Here is a 14,615-nt window from a genome sequence, read left to right as displayed (position 1 = left end):
GACTCGCTTGTTGTGCAGTCTGTGAACGGCCGAGAACGGAATGGCCAACCGGCCCCGGCGCCCAAATCTAAGGACGCTCGGAGGATGGACCTGCTAGGCCGTAAGGTCTATTCCGCGGGCGGCCTGCAGATGCGAATAGCCAACCAAATGGTCCTTCTAGCCAGGTATGTGTTTGACATCATGGCATCCCTGGCAAAATTCACCGAGCTCCTGCCGACGACTGCCCGCCAAGAGTTCTCGGCAATGCTCGAGGAAGGGAAGAAGTCCTCCCGTTCGTCCATTACGGCTGCCCTCGACGCGGCGGACTCGGGAGCGCGGACAATAGCAACAGGGGTGGCGATGCGGCGCATCTCATGGCTGCAATCCTCCACATTACCACAGGAGGTGCAGTACACGCTGCAGGACCTGCCGTTCGACACGAAAGGGCTGTTTTCCGAACAGACCGATTCGCGGATACAGACCTTAAAGGATGGGCGTATTGCCATTCGAACCCTTGGCATGCACACGCCGGCTCCACAACGCAGGTCTTTCCGGCAGCAGCCCCCTCGGTCCTTCCAGCAGCAGCGTTATCGGCCGTATACGCCCAGACGTCCTGGCCAGAATCACAGACGGCCTTCGGGTAACCGTCGGAACCAGTCCCAGGCCTCTTCCAAGGGCCCTCAGGGGTCCAAGCAGGCCTTTTGATGGGACGCCCGAGGACGGCCCATCACTCTCCCCCTCGGATCCCCCCCGTTTGTTCTCCAACCGCCTCTCCTATTTTCGTTCGGCGTGGTCCCGAATAACATCGGACAGCTGGGTTCTTCAGACAGTCCAGTCGGGATACCGTCTACAATTTGTTACGCCCCCTCCTTCCCACCCACCCTCCCTGTCCCTCTTCAGGGACCCCTCTCACGAGCAAGTCCTCTTACAAGAGGTTCAGACTCTACTGAGCGTGGGTGCCATAGAGGCAGTGCCTCCAGACAGGCGGGGCAGGGGATTCTATTCCCGTTATTTTCTCATCCCCAAGGCGAAAGGAGGGCTGCGTCCTATCCTGGACCTTCGAGAGCTGAACAAATACCTGCTCAAGCCCAAGTTTCGCATGGTCACCCTGGGGACCATCATTCCCTCTCTGGATCCGGGAGACTGGTTTGCCGCCCTCGACATGAAGGACGCTTACTTCCATGTCGCAATTTATCCCCCTCACCGGCGTTACCTTCGCTTTCTCGTCAACAACGACCACTACCAGTTCGCCGTGTTACCTTTCGGACTTGCCACGGCACCGCGGGTATTTACAAAGTGCATGGCAGTGGTAGCGGCGGCCCTGCGTCGTCGTCAGATGCATGTCTACCCCTATCTGGACGACTGGCTGATTCGTGGGCAGTCACAAGGGCTGGTGCAGCGCCAGGTAGCGGAAATCCTGTCCCTCTTTCAACACCTCGGGCTGCTTGTCAACGCCGAGAAGTCTACCTTGCTTCCGGCACAGCGGGTGGAGTTCATTGGAGCGGTTCTCGACTCCTCTACGGGCCGCGCCTGCCTGCCGCGGTCTCGACACCTGACAATGGTCTCCCTTATCCGGGAGCTCGTCAACTTTCTGACCACGACGGTGCGGTCGTGCCTCCGCCTCCTGGGTCACATGGCATCGTGTACTTATGTCACCGCATACGCGCGGCTCCACCTCCGTCCGTTCCAGTCGTGGCTGGCGTCGGTGTACCGCCCGCATCGCGACCACATCGACATGGTGGTCACGGTCACCAAACCGACCCTCGAGTCCCTTCGTTGGTGGCTCGACCCGGAGATCGTCTGCGCCGGAGTGCCGTTCCACCTGCCTCGTCCGTCCGCGACACTGACCACGGACGCCTCGGCACTCGGTTGGGGGGCTCACCTGGGTGGCCTTCACACTCAAGGCCGCTGGTCGCCCCAGGAGCTCGCTCTCCACATCAATGTCCGCGAGCTCCGAGCGATCCGCCTTGCATGTCACACCTTTCGGACCAACCTGCAAGGCCGCTGTGTGACAGTGCTCACGGACAACACAGCGGCAATGTTCTACGTGAACAAGCAGGGCGGAGCCCGCTCGTCCCCCCTCTGCAAGGAGGCGATCCTCCTGTGGGACTTCTGCGTGGCCCACTCCATTCACCTGGAAGCGTCCTTTCTTCCGGGAGTGCAAAACACGCTGGCCGACCGCCTCAGCAGGTCGTTTCTCTCCCACGAGTGGTCCCTCCGTCCCGACATTGCATACACGATTTTCCAGAGGTGGGGGTTTCCCCAGGTCGATCTCTTCGCCTCCAGGGCGAACAGGAAGTGTCTCCAGTTCTGCTCGTTCCGGGGGCACTCGCCGAGCTCCCTGTCAGACGCTTTCCTCTATCCGTGGCAGACTCACCTCCTCTATGCCTTCCCTCCGTTTCCACTCGTGCACAGAGTGCTCCAGAAGCTTCGGAGGGATCGAGCCACCATGATACTCGTGGCTCCAGCCTGGCCGCGGCAACATTGGTACACCCTGCTGCTCGAGCTCTCCGTTCGGAAGCCCATCGCCCTCCCATTGTGGCCGGACCTCCTCACGCAGGACTTCGGCAGACTCCGCCATCCGAACCTGCAGTCCCTCCATCTTACAGCTTGGTACCTGCGTGGTTGACCGACGCAGAGAGGCACTGTTCGGCGGCAGTACAGCAAGTCCTGCTAGAGAGCAGAAAGCCTTCCACCCGCACCACCTACATGGCGAAATGGAAGAGGTTCGCGCTCTGGTGTGACCAGCAGGGGCTCAACCCTTTCGTGGTACCTGTCACTACCATCCTAGACTACCTATGGTACCTCAAGGAGCAGGGTCTGGCGGTTTCCTCCTTGAGAGTCCACCTCGCCTCGGTGTCCGCCTTTCGTTCGTCGGTGGAGGGTCGAACCATCTTTTCCGATCCGTTGGTCTCCCGCTTCCTGAAGGGCCTCGACCGCTTATACCCGCCAGTGCGCCGCCCGGCACCGACCTGGGACTTGAACCTCGTCCTGGCCAGACTCATGTGTCCACCATTCGAGCCTATGGCCACGTGTTCTCTCCTCTACCTCTCCTATAAGACGGCCTTCCTGGTTGCCATAACATCGGCACGGAGAGTCTCGGAGCTCCGAGCGTTGACGGTGGGCCCCCCCTACACCGTCTTTCACGCGGATAAGGTGCAGCTTCGTCCTCACCCGGCCTTCCTACCAAAGGTGGTCTCGGCCTTCCACCTTAATCAGGACATCTTTCTCCCGGTCTTCTGCCCGAAGCCCCATGCTTCGCCCCGGGAGCAACAGCTCCACACCCTCGACGTCCGTCGGGCGCTGGCGTTCTACATCGACCGGACAAGGTCCTTTCGGCGTTCCACCCAGCTCTTCATCGCAATCGCTGATCGCATGAAAGGCGAGCCGGTCTCTACCCAGCGCATTTCCTCCTGGGTGACTCAATGCATCAGGTCATGCTATGAGCTGGCTCACGTGACACCATGCCGACTCACCGCTCATTCTACGAGAGCGCACGCATCGTCCGCCGCCTTCCTGAGCCATGTCCCCATCCAGGACATCTGCAGAGCGGCTACCTGGTCTTCGGTCCACACCTTCGCCTCCCATTACGCGTTGGTACAGCAGTCTAGAGACGACGCAGCCTTCGGCTCTGCGGTATTGCACTCCGCCACGTCTCACTCCGACCCCACCGCCTAAGGTAAGGCTTGGGAATCACCTAACTGGAATGCATTGGAGCAATCACTCGAAGAAGAAAAGACGGTTACTCACCTGTAGTAACTGGTGTTCTTCGAGATGTGTTGCTCCAATCCATTCCAGACCCGCCCTCCTTCCCCACTGTCGGAGTAGCCGGCAAGAAGGAACTGAGGAGCGGACGGGCCGGCTGGGGTATATATTTAGCGCCATAGCGGCGCCACTCCAGGGGGCGCCAGCCGGCCCGCCGGAGTTGCTAGGGAAAAAAGTTCCGGAGAAGCCGTGCACGCGCGGCGCGCACACCTAACTGGAATGGATTGGAGCAACACATCTCGAAGAACACCAGTTACTACAGGTGAGTAACCGTCTTTTATTATCAAATATTGCTACTAATGGGATGCAGCTCAATAACCATCACTGGTCTGGGACTGACTTTTGCTAGTTCCTCGCCTCAGATTACTGTAACTTTTTCACCTGGTTGGAAGATACTCAGCCTTTTGAAGGGAGGCAGAAGGAAACTTTTCTCTGGGCCACATCATTAAGGGCTGATTAAAATCAATGCATTTATAAAAAAAAAAAAAAAATTAAAATAAATACATTGTCTTTTCAAAAAACCTATTTGAAATTATGGTAACCTTTGTTAAGGCCTCAACTTACTATGATTTTTAAAAATCATTTAAATAAAATAAAAAACAATAATATTCAAGCAGTATGTTTACTGCTGAAGTTTTAAAGAAAGTCAAACCAATGAACTGGGGGAAGTCACCGGCTAAGCACTTGGAACCAGAGTTTGTTAACATGCCACTCTGATAGCACTGGCTTTTTCTCCAGATGCAGAGAGAGAATTTTTTTCATTTCAGTTCAATGACTGGTTCATTCAAAGTTGAGAAATTGATTGATTGATTGATTGATTAGGAGTTGGAAAAAGCAGAAAAGCTTGATTTCCTCTTTCAATCTATGAATAAAAATGAGATGTGAGGAGATGAGATCTACTTTTTCTAAAATCTTGAAGGACATGGTGACCAGAAGCAATCAAGTCAGTTCCCTAGCAGATAATATTCGATTTGTTTAAAATGTTAACTTGTTTTGTATTAAAAACTAACTTTGATAAACTTTTCATCTTGTGCATCTAGCACATTTAAGGTAGTTTTATTTAACTAATCAAAAACAAATTTAAAAAGCTGTTTCCGTGCATTTTAATTGAATTCCAATTTCTAACCAAAAGTAGCTTGAGTAGTAAATCATGATTAACAAGTTAATCTAGTCAATAAAAAATGCATCATTCACCATTTCTAACACAATAAAAAAGTACAAATTAAGAACCTGAATAAACATACTTAAAACTCTATAATTACTTAAATGTGTATGTGTAGATATAGTGTATCCTCCTGGCTAGCAAAAAGTTGTACTAAATGATACGAATCAATGAGAATGAACCTTTATTTAGGAAAATAACTTAAAAGTACAAGCAACAAAGAATCCTGTGGCACCTTATAGACTAACAGACGTTTTGCAGCATGAGCTTTCGTGGGTGAATACCCACTTCTTCAGATGCAAGTGGTGGAAATTTCCAGGGGCAGGTTTATATATGCAAGCAAGAAGCAAGCTAGAGATAACGAGGTTAGATCAATCAGGGAGGATGGGGCCCTGTTCTAGCAGTTGAGGTGTGAAAACCAAGGGAGGAGAAACTGGTTCTGTAATTGGCAAGCCATTCACAGTCTTTGTTTAATCCTGAGCTGATGGTGTCAAATTTGCAGATGAACTGGAGCTCAGCAGTTTCTCTTTGAAGTCTGGTCCTGAAGTTTTTTTGCTGCAGGATGGCCACCTTAAGATCTGCTATTGTGTGGCCAGGGAGGTTGAAGTGTTCTCCTACAGGTTTTTGTATATTGCCATTCCTAATATCTGATTTGTGTCCATTTATCCTTTTCCTTAGAGACTGTCCAGTTTGGCCGATGTACATAGCAGAGGGGCACTGCTGGCATATGATGGCATATATTACATTGGTGGACGTGCAGGTGAATGAACCAGTGATGGTGTGGCTGATCTGGTTAGGTCCTGTGATGGTGTTGCTGGTGTAGATATGTGGGCAGAGTTGGCATCGAGGTTTGTTGCATGGGTTGGTTCCTGAGCTAGAGTTACTATGGTGTGGTGTGCAGTTACTGGTGAGAATATGCTTCAGGTTGGCAGGTTGTCTGTGGGCGAGGACTGGCCTGCCACCCAAGGCCTGTGAAAGTGTGGGATCATTCTCCAGGATGGGTTGTAGATCCCTGATGATGCGCTGGAGGGGTTTGAGCTGGGGACTGTATGTGATGGCCAGTGGAGTCCTGTTGGTTTCTTTCTTGGGTTTGTCTTGCAGTAGGAGGCTTCTGGGTACACGTCTGGCTCTGTTGATCTGTCTCCTTATTTCCTCGTGCGGGTACTGTAGTTTTGAGAATGCTTGGTGGAGATTTTGTAGGTGTTGGTCTCTGTCTGTGGGGTTAGAGCAGATGCGGTTGTACCTCAGTGCTTGGCTGTAGACAATGGATCTTGTGGTGTGCCCGGGATGGAAGCTGGAGGCATGAAGGTAGGCATAGCGGTCGGTAGGTTTTCGGTATAGGGTGGTGTTAATGTGACCATCAATTATTTGCACCGTAGTGTCTAGGAAGTGGACCTCCCGTGTAGATTGGTCCAGGCTGAGGTTGATGGTGGGGTGGAAGCTGTTGAAATCGTGGTGGAATTTTTCCAGAGTCTCCTTCCCATGGGTCCAGATGATGAAGATGTCATCAATGTAGCGTGGGTAGAGAAGGGGCGTGAGTGGACGGGAGCTGAGGAAGCGTTGTTCCAGGTCAGCCATAAAAATATTGGCATATTGTGGGGCCATGCGGGTGCCCATAGCGGTGCCACTGATCTGGAGATATATATTGTCATCAAATTTGAAATAGTTGTGTCTGAGGATAAAGGCACAGAGCTCAGCAACCAGTTGTGCTGTGGCATCATCAGGGATACTGTTCCTGACAGCTTGTATTCCATCAGCGTGTGGGATGTTGGTGTAGAGAGCCTCTACATCCATGGTGGCCAGGATGGTGTTTTCTGGAAGTTCACCAATGCATTGTAGTTTCCTCAGGAAATCAGTGGTGTCACGGAGATAGCTGGGCGTGCTGGTGGCATAGGGTCTGAGTAGAGAGTCCACATATCCAGACAGTCCTTCAGTGAGAGTTCCAATGCCCGAGATGATGGGGCGTCCAGGATTTCCAGGTTTGTGGATTTTGGGCAGTAGATAGAATAGCCCTGGTCGGGGCTCTAAGGGTATGTTGACTTGTTCCGGTGTTAGTGTAGGGAGTGTCTTGAGTAGATGGTTCAGTTCCTTAGTGTATTCCTCAGTGGGATCTGAGGGAAGTGGCCTGTAGAATTTGGTGTTGGAGAGTTGTCTGGCGGCCTCCTTTTGGTAGTCAGACCTGTTCATGATGACAACAGCACCTCCTTTATCAGCCTCTTTGATTATAATGTCAGGATGGTTTCTGAGGCTGTGGATGGCATTGCGTTCTGCACGACTTAGGTTATGAGGCAAGCGATGTTGTTTTTCCACAATTTCTGCCTGTGCACGTCGGCGGAAGCATTCAATGTATAGGTCCAGACTGTCATTTCGACCCTCAGGAGGAGTCCATGTGGAGTTCTTCTTTTTGTGCTGTTGGTGGGAGGGTAACTGTGTATCAGTGCGCTGTTCAGTGTTGTCCTGAAAGTATTCTTTGAGTCGGAGACGGCGAAAGTAGGCTTCCAGATCGCCGCAGAACTGTATCATGTTGGTGGGGGTGGCAGGGCAAAAAGAGAGTCCCCGAGATAGGACAGACGTTTCTTCTGGGCTGAGTGTGTGGTTGGATAGATTGACGATATTGCTGGGTGGGTTAGGGGTACCACGGTTGTGGCCCCATGTGGCAGGTAGGAGTTTAGACAGCTTACAGTCCTTTTTCCTTTGTAGAGAGGTGAAGTGAGTGATGTAGATCTCCTGTCTTATTTTAGTGAAGTCCGTTTGTATGGAAGTTTGGTTATTGATGAGAGTTATTGATTGATTTATTGATTGAGTTATTGATTCACCTGCACGTCCACCAATGTAATATATGCCATCATATGCCAGCAGTGCCCCTCTGCTATGTACATCGGCCAAACTGGACAGTCTCTAAGGAAAAGGATAAATGGACACAAATCAGATATTAGGAATGGCAATATACAAAAACCTGTAGGAGAACACTTCAACCTCCCTGGCCACACAATAGCAGATCTTAAGGTGGCCATCCTGCAGCAAAAAAACTTCAGGACCAGACTTCAAAGAGAAACTGCTGAGCTCCAGTTCATCTGCAAATTTGACACCATCAGCTCAGGATTAAACAAAGACTGTGAATGGCTTGCCAATTACAGAACCAGTTTCTCCTCCCTTGGTTTTCACACCTCAACTGCTAGAACAGGGCCCCATCCTCCCTGATTGATCTAACCTCGTTATCTCTAGCTTGCTTCTTGCTTGCATATATAAACCTGCCCCTGGAAATTTCCACCACTTGCATCTGAAGAAGTGGGTATTCACCCACGAAAGCTCATGCTGCAAAACGTCTGTTAGTCTATAAGGTGCCACAGGATTCTTTGTTGCTTTTACAGATCCAGACTAACACGGCTACCCCTCTGATACTTAAAAGTACAAATAAACCACACGGTTAAAATTCTTAATTTCCATCAAGGTTTCCTTTTTGTTGATGTTAAATCATGATTAAAATTGATTTAAATAATGATTTTAGATCATGATGTAAATCACTTTGATATCATAATGATCTGCATGCCACTCTGGGTCCTCTTTAGGGTAGTCCTCTTCCCTGGGACCCTGCAGATGGCTTTATGCTCATTCCAAGTCCTGCATGGAGGGAGGGAAGAGAGGATGCAAAATGTCCCCCCTCAAATCTAATGCAACTTGTGACAAAACGTTAGCATATTCACAGAGACCCCCCTTATCCAAGAGGTTCCCATAAGCTCCCATGGTCAAAGGAGTTGGAGGGAGCCTCTGTGGATGACCATGGCCTCCTGTGGATACTGAGGGTATCTGTGAGGTTTGGGGCTGGGTTTTCCCGCAGGGGGTAGCAAACCCTTCTCACTCTCTTCCTCCAGCGGAATGATGTGGAGCTTCTTCATGAGAAAATCCTTGAGGAGATTTCTTTGCAAAAACTCCTGTGACTTTAATATGGGAGTGAAGAGTTTCAGCCTTTCTAGCAGGCTGTGTTCCAGTTTGTTTAATTTTCTGTGACTTGAATAGGTAAATTTGTTGCCATGCCTGAAGTCAATATTCACCAATAAAGCTAAGTACTGTCATTTTCCAGCAAATTAAAAGTTATCATGGAATTGCATACACCAAATATACAAACCTATAAATAAGAAGTCTATTATGTATTTGTCTTAACCTCTAATGTAACCCTTTTGATATTTCTTATAGGATGTAACAAGGTTATTACAAGGGATTTATGAAGAGTTCTGAAGTTAACAACATCACCAATTTTTTTTTTATAAATTAGGCAATGTAATTTCTTTCGATAATATTCTTGCTGTGAGATTTATAAGGTACTGACTGTCACTTATTCTGTTTCGGGTCTTACAAATCATTTTACAAGAAAAAAAATAATTATCTCTCACTGCAGATGAGATTTACAGAAAAAAATGATCCCTTGGTGTTTGCCGTTGGATTTCCTGGTGCTAAGCACTAATTCAAAATGCATTAGCACTGGGAAATCGCAAGTCTGAATGATAAGGGTTTAATCAGAGAAGCTACTAAATTGGAATGATACAACAATTGGTTCTCTGTTCTAAAGCTGAAACCCTGGCTAATACGTGGTGATTATTTAGAACTATTAAAACTATGGCATAAGGGGCTGTCCTTAACAGAAATGGTCTCTGTGCTACTGTTTTAGTGTGAAACACTTAACAAGCAAGTAGTCTCTGTTCTAAAGAAAAAGCTTTTTAAAAAGGCGTTTTTATTACAAATAATAACTTCTGAAATAAATAATTTATTATTGAACATGCTGACTGTGTTTGGTACTGCATAACAAATACACACTCATGCCCTCCATATGCCAAGATTGCTATAATCTTATATAAACCCTGATCCAGCTGAAGTCATTGGGAGTTGCAGGTGCTCAGGACTTACTAAAGCACAATAATTTTTTTTTTCCTTGTCTTAACCAGCTTTGTGTATCTATAAAATGTCTTGATGGATACTGATTGTCAAGCTTTACAGTTCCTTTTATTGGGGGAACATTGCAATGTCTTAGTTTGTTCCTAAAATATAATTTTAATAATCTGTCCTGCATGGCCTGCAATTCTAGTTAGGAAGCAAAGTTCTCATAGCAAAACAGTACAGTTTAATTCCCTTTTTTTTTCATTTTCCCTAGTGTACTACTTTAATAGCTTTTTATTTTGTATTTATGGCTCCCAAGGAATATGCATTTTGTTCTAGAAATAATAGACATTAATTTTTAGTGTAAAGTAGCAAGAACATCATATTCTTTTTCGTGCACCACTTTTAAAAAAATAAATCCCTGTTCCTCATTTGGAATTTGTAATATAGATTCTCCATAGTGAGTTTTCAATAAATCTTATGTGATCTTTTCAAGTATGAAGAAATCAGACTAAGGTTTAAATGTGTAAAATGCCTAACCTGTAACGCTTCTATTGCCCTAGAAAAGCAAAACCATATGCTGAAGTTTGAAGTGTCTCTTCTGACCCAGTTTAATCTACGGGTAAAGCAGAGGGTAATAAAAGGGAAGTGCACAAATATTGATAGGCAACAGGTTTAAAGCAAACAAAAGGAAGTATTTCTTCACACAACGCACAGTCAACCTGTGGAACTCTTTGCCAGGGAATGTTGTTAAGGCCAAGACTATAACAGGGTTCAAAAAAGAACTAAATAAGTTCATAGAAAATAGGTCCATCAATTGCTATTAGCCAGGATGGGCAGGGATGGTGTCCCTAGCCTCTGTTTGCCAGAAGCTGGGACAGGGGATGGGTCACTTGATGATTACCTGTTCTGTTCATTCCCTCTGGGGCACCTGGCATTGACCACTGTCGGAAGACAGGATACTGGGCTAGACGGACCTTTGATCTGAACCAGTATGGCTGTTCTTATGATAGCTACTGTGACAGATCGTGAAGACATACAACAAAGGGGCACTTTAGCACTTGGTGTAAATAGAATATAGCATGATTGAGAAAGATGCCAGAGACTAAATGTCTCAAATAGGCCCATAGCCAATCGAAAACTGAATGTATAGTGCATGAGAAACATTTCTGGTGCTTCCCACACCCATTTTTATAAATACCACAGTTTAGACTTGACAAGGATGTTATGGTTTCGTGGCCTTCTGCCCTTCTGTCTTCTATATACATGCACCCTTAACTATCGTTTTCCTCTCTGGCACATATTAAACCTGTCTAATCATACTTTCTTTAATTGAAGCTCATTAAATGAGAAGAGCTCTCAGAAGTCTATTGACTGCATCCCTGCTAAATGTGAGATATGGATATTCTCACAGAACAAACAATATGTTTTAAGTTTCTACAGGAACTTTGTTCATGGTAATGGTACTGTCCTTTTAGACGTAGACAGAAGCGTTCCTCATCTCACCCTTCCCCCTACAGTCTAGGCTAAGGCCATGTTGATTTAAAATAGAAAGGAGATTCTGGAATTGAATCACTTTTTTGCCATATTTAGAGATTGGACCAAATTCTCTAGCTGGGTTACATCCTTTTTGCACCACTGAAGTGGCACAGAGAAGTTGTGATCTGGCCTCAAGTACCAACAGAGATCCTCTGGCATTGGAGGAATGCTCTGCTGATGTATCTGCTCTGCAGCCTGGCCCCTGTGAGTTAGTTTTGTTGCAATAGTTAAGCCTACAAATTTACCCTAGTTATAGACTCATCTATAAACAGTACATGGAAGTTCATAAACCATCACAAAAATCTATAATAACAAATGTTAATAAATACCAAAAAATTAAAACAAAAAAACCCCTGAATTAGTCCAAACCAAAAAGCCTACTAATATAACTCAAAAACTCTATTAAAGTCATGCTGAATAAATAAAAAGCAAGTCCAAAAATTAATAAACCAAAATTTAGTGTGTTAGATATTAAACTTAATTAATAGACAAAATAATAAGGGGATGGACTATTCCCCCATCATTTCCCTTTTAAGTCCCCCCCCAACCTTTTATAAAAAACGATGGGAGGCTATTGGAGCAAGCCTCATCATTGTGGTTACCACTCCCACCATCTCCTAAGACCCCAGACCTTCTTTTTCCTAATCCTGAAAATGTCCTTACCAAACTGGGCCAAAAAAAGAGAGACCCAAATAACATCTGCTGAATCTCAAACACCACCTAAAAGAAAATTAAATCAAACTTTATCAGCAGCACAACAGCTCCAGCCCATCTCAACTAGCTTCTTTTTTCCACCAAAAAACAATTACTAACATCTTTAATACCATCTAAAAGACTGTTGACAAGGAGTTCTAAAAAGAGTTCTGAAAACTCTCTCCATTTAAAAAGAAAAGGAACCAGGAATGTTGTTAAAATAAATGCCTTATTTAATACTTTACCTGTCAAATATTGTAACCGTTTTTCTTTATCTTTGTCTTCAATAAAAAGGCTGTTTCATGGTGTGTTTGCCATAATACTAAGAAGGCTAAATTGTGTGTACAGCAAATCTTGTTTAACACTGTTGAGTTTTAGACAGTAACTGTTTTGTTAATTTAGCCTATATATTCCATGTCAATTAATACAAACTCTCTTCTTCCTACGCAGTGGGTTTGCTGGTGGTGGAAAGGGGGTTGCCACAGTAATTCTCTTTGCATAGCGTCTATTAAGAACCTTACGACAGTGGCAGAATTTAAAGATGACTAGCACCACTTGTAAGTTAGGCTGGGTGAGGTCCTGCGAATCAGTGAGCTGGAACTGGCTTCCTAGCATGCTCTTCCCACCTCCTTGCTTACTCCTGTGCTGAGTGAAGGAGTGAATCTAGCTCATTATTTTGCAGCTTTGTGGAGTTCGGTGATAATGAGATGGATTAATAGTGTCTCAGTGACTTAGGATTCAGTGTTAAATCTCCACCTATTTGATGTTTTACCAGGGGAAGCTTTAAATTAGTAATAATCCATTTTAAGTCGGTGACTTCAATGAATTTCCTTTTGGTTAACGCTTTTGTTCTATACCATTCTGTGGAAAAACACTCCTGCTTGATTGATAAAAGTTGTGGAATTTAAGAACCCCTTTTATTTTAAATGTCGTGAGTAATACATGGCACTGTCAGTTGTCATTTGAACAAAAAATGACTGCTTTGGGAACAGTTTCCATTGCTTTATACAGTATTTCCAGGGTTTTTTTCCCTTGTAGCTTATGCTTATATTACACAAGCAATTATTTGTTTCTCAGACTTTATGAAAACAAAGGAGAAGCAGACTTCATGGAATCCTTGCTTCAACTATTTAAGTCTATCAATGAGATGATGAGTAGTGTCTCTGATCAAACTGTGATGGTGAAGGTAGGTGTTTCAAAGAAAAATGTCTTGGCTTTGCATTTGTATAATATGATAGCATGACTTTAATATATTTTCATTGCATTGAGAAGCAATAATTATGCAGTTGATACAGCATGAAATTATATAGTGTGCCAATAGTGTATTTTACTTTGAACATAGTTAATACTTAATTCATTCTAGTAAAAGGTTTGTCTAGCTGTATACTTAAACATACCTGATGTATGTATGCAAGCCCCATCTTATACTAGTGCGGCACATATGCCCCAGGGGAAGGTGTAAGAACCCCACAGTAGGCAGATGTGGGATCATGTGCCCCTCATGTAGGTCTCATCCTGATCTCCAAAAGAGTACTTAATAAAATAACTTTGTTACATTGTGATGAACAGTGATGCTCAACAGAGGACAGTGTGCTGAATTTGCAACACGTGATTTTGTTACTGCTCTTTTCCTCTTACTCATATGAGTGATGGGTCGCCAATGGGAAGATTCCGTGGTAGTTGGGAGGAGTGAGGTACAGAAGAAGAGTATCTAGGGCCCTGGAGGAGCATGGTGTTGCAGGAAGGTGGGGATTGCACATTGGGACCCACCAAGTGTTAAAGCTGTAGAGCAGGGGTCTCAAACTCAATTTACCTCAGGGCCAGTGCCAGTCCTCAAATCCTCCCAGTGGGCCAGTGTCACTCATGCCACCCAGAACCCGCCCCCCCAAAAAACTCTGCTCCACCCCATCTGCCTAAGGCTCTGGGACGGAGTTTGGGTCGGGGAGGCGGTCTGGGGTAGAGGATTGGGGTGCAGGCTCTGGGAAGGAGTTTGGGGCCTGGGGGTGTGTGGGGATGTGGTGCAGGCTCTGAGGGTGGGTGTTTGGGGGTGGGAGGGTGTGTGTGGGAAGGGGTGCAGGCTCTGGGAGGGAGTTTGGGGTCTAGGGGTGTGTGGGGATGTGGTGCAGGCTCGGGGGGGGGGGAGTTTGGGGGTGGGAGGGTGTGTGTGGGAAGGGGTGCAGGCTTTGGGAAGGAGTTTGGGGGCTGTGGGTGTGTGGGGACGGGGCACAGGATGTGGGAGGAAGTTTGGGGGCCGGAGGGGGTACGTGGGGAGGGGGTGGGGGTGCAGGCTCTGGGAAGGGAGGGGAGTGCGGCACTTACCTTGGGCTCCAAGGTGGGGCGGGCTGGGGGGCCTCCGTGCGCAGCGTCCCATTGGCCACAGGGGCAGTCGGGGTGGGGGCAGCGCGCGGAGGTACAGCCCCGCCCCTGGGCCACAGGGAGGGACCGGCAGCCACTGGAGTGAGAGGGCCGGTGCAGCTCAGCTCCACTGTGCTGCCGGGGCCCCTGAGGGGGGTAGCAGGTGGGGCCAAGGGAGAGACCCGGCACCCAAACTGCTGGAGCCCCGCAGGCCGCATTGGGGAGGCTCGCGGGCAGGGAGTTTGAGACC

At 47.2% G+C, this 14,615-nt stretch overlaps 1 protein-coding gene across 2 annotated transcripts in view; it reads left to right on the top strand.

Moving 5' to 3' along the window:
• Positions 1-14,615, top strand: part of DOCK1 (dedicator of cytokinesis 1) — a 561,291-nt gene that overhangs the window by 116,907 nt on the left and 429,769 nt on the right. For both annotated transcript variants that reach the window (XM_045023408.1, XM_045023406.1), the window contains exon 23: positions 13,088-13,196. In XM_045023408.1, coding sequence (XP_044879343.1) covers positions 13,088-13,196 — 109 coding nt within the window. The remainder of the gene's footprint in view (positions 1-13,087; positions 13,197-14,615) is intronic.

This window comes from Mauremys mutica, chromosome 7 (genome assembly GCF_020497125.1).
Source record: "Mauremys mutica isolate MM-2020 ecotype Southern chromosome 7, ASM2049712v1, whole genome shotgun sequence".
Lineage (NCBI taxonomy): Eukaryota > Metazoa > Chordata > Testudines > Geoemydidae > Mauremys > Mauremys mutica.
Note: the sequence above shows the minus strand (reverse complement) of the source record. Positions and strands in the feature narration are given on the sequence as shown.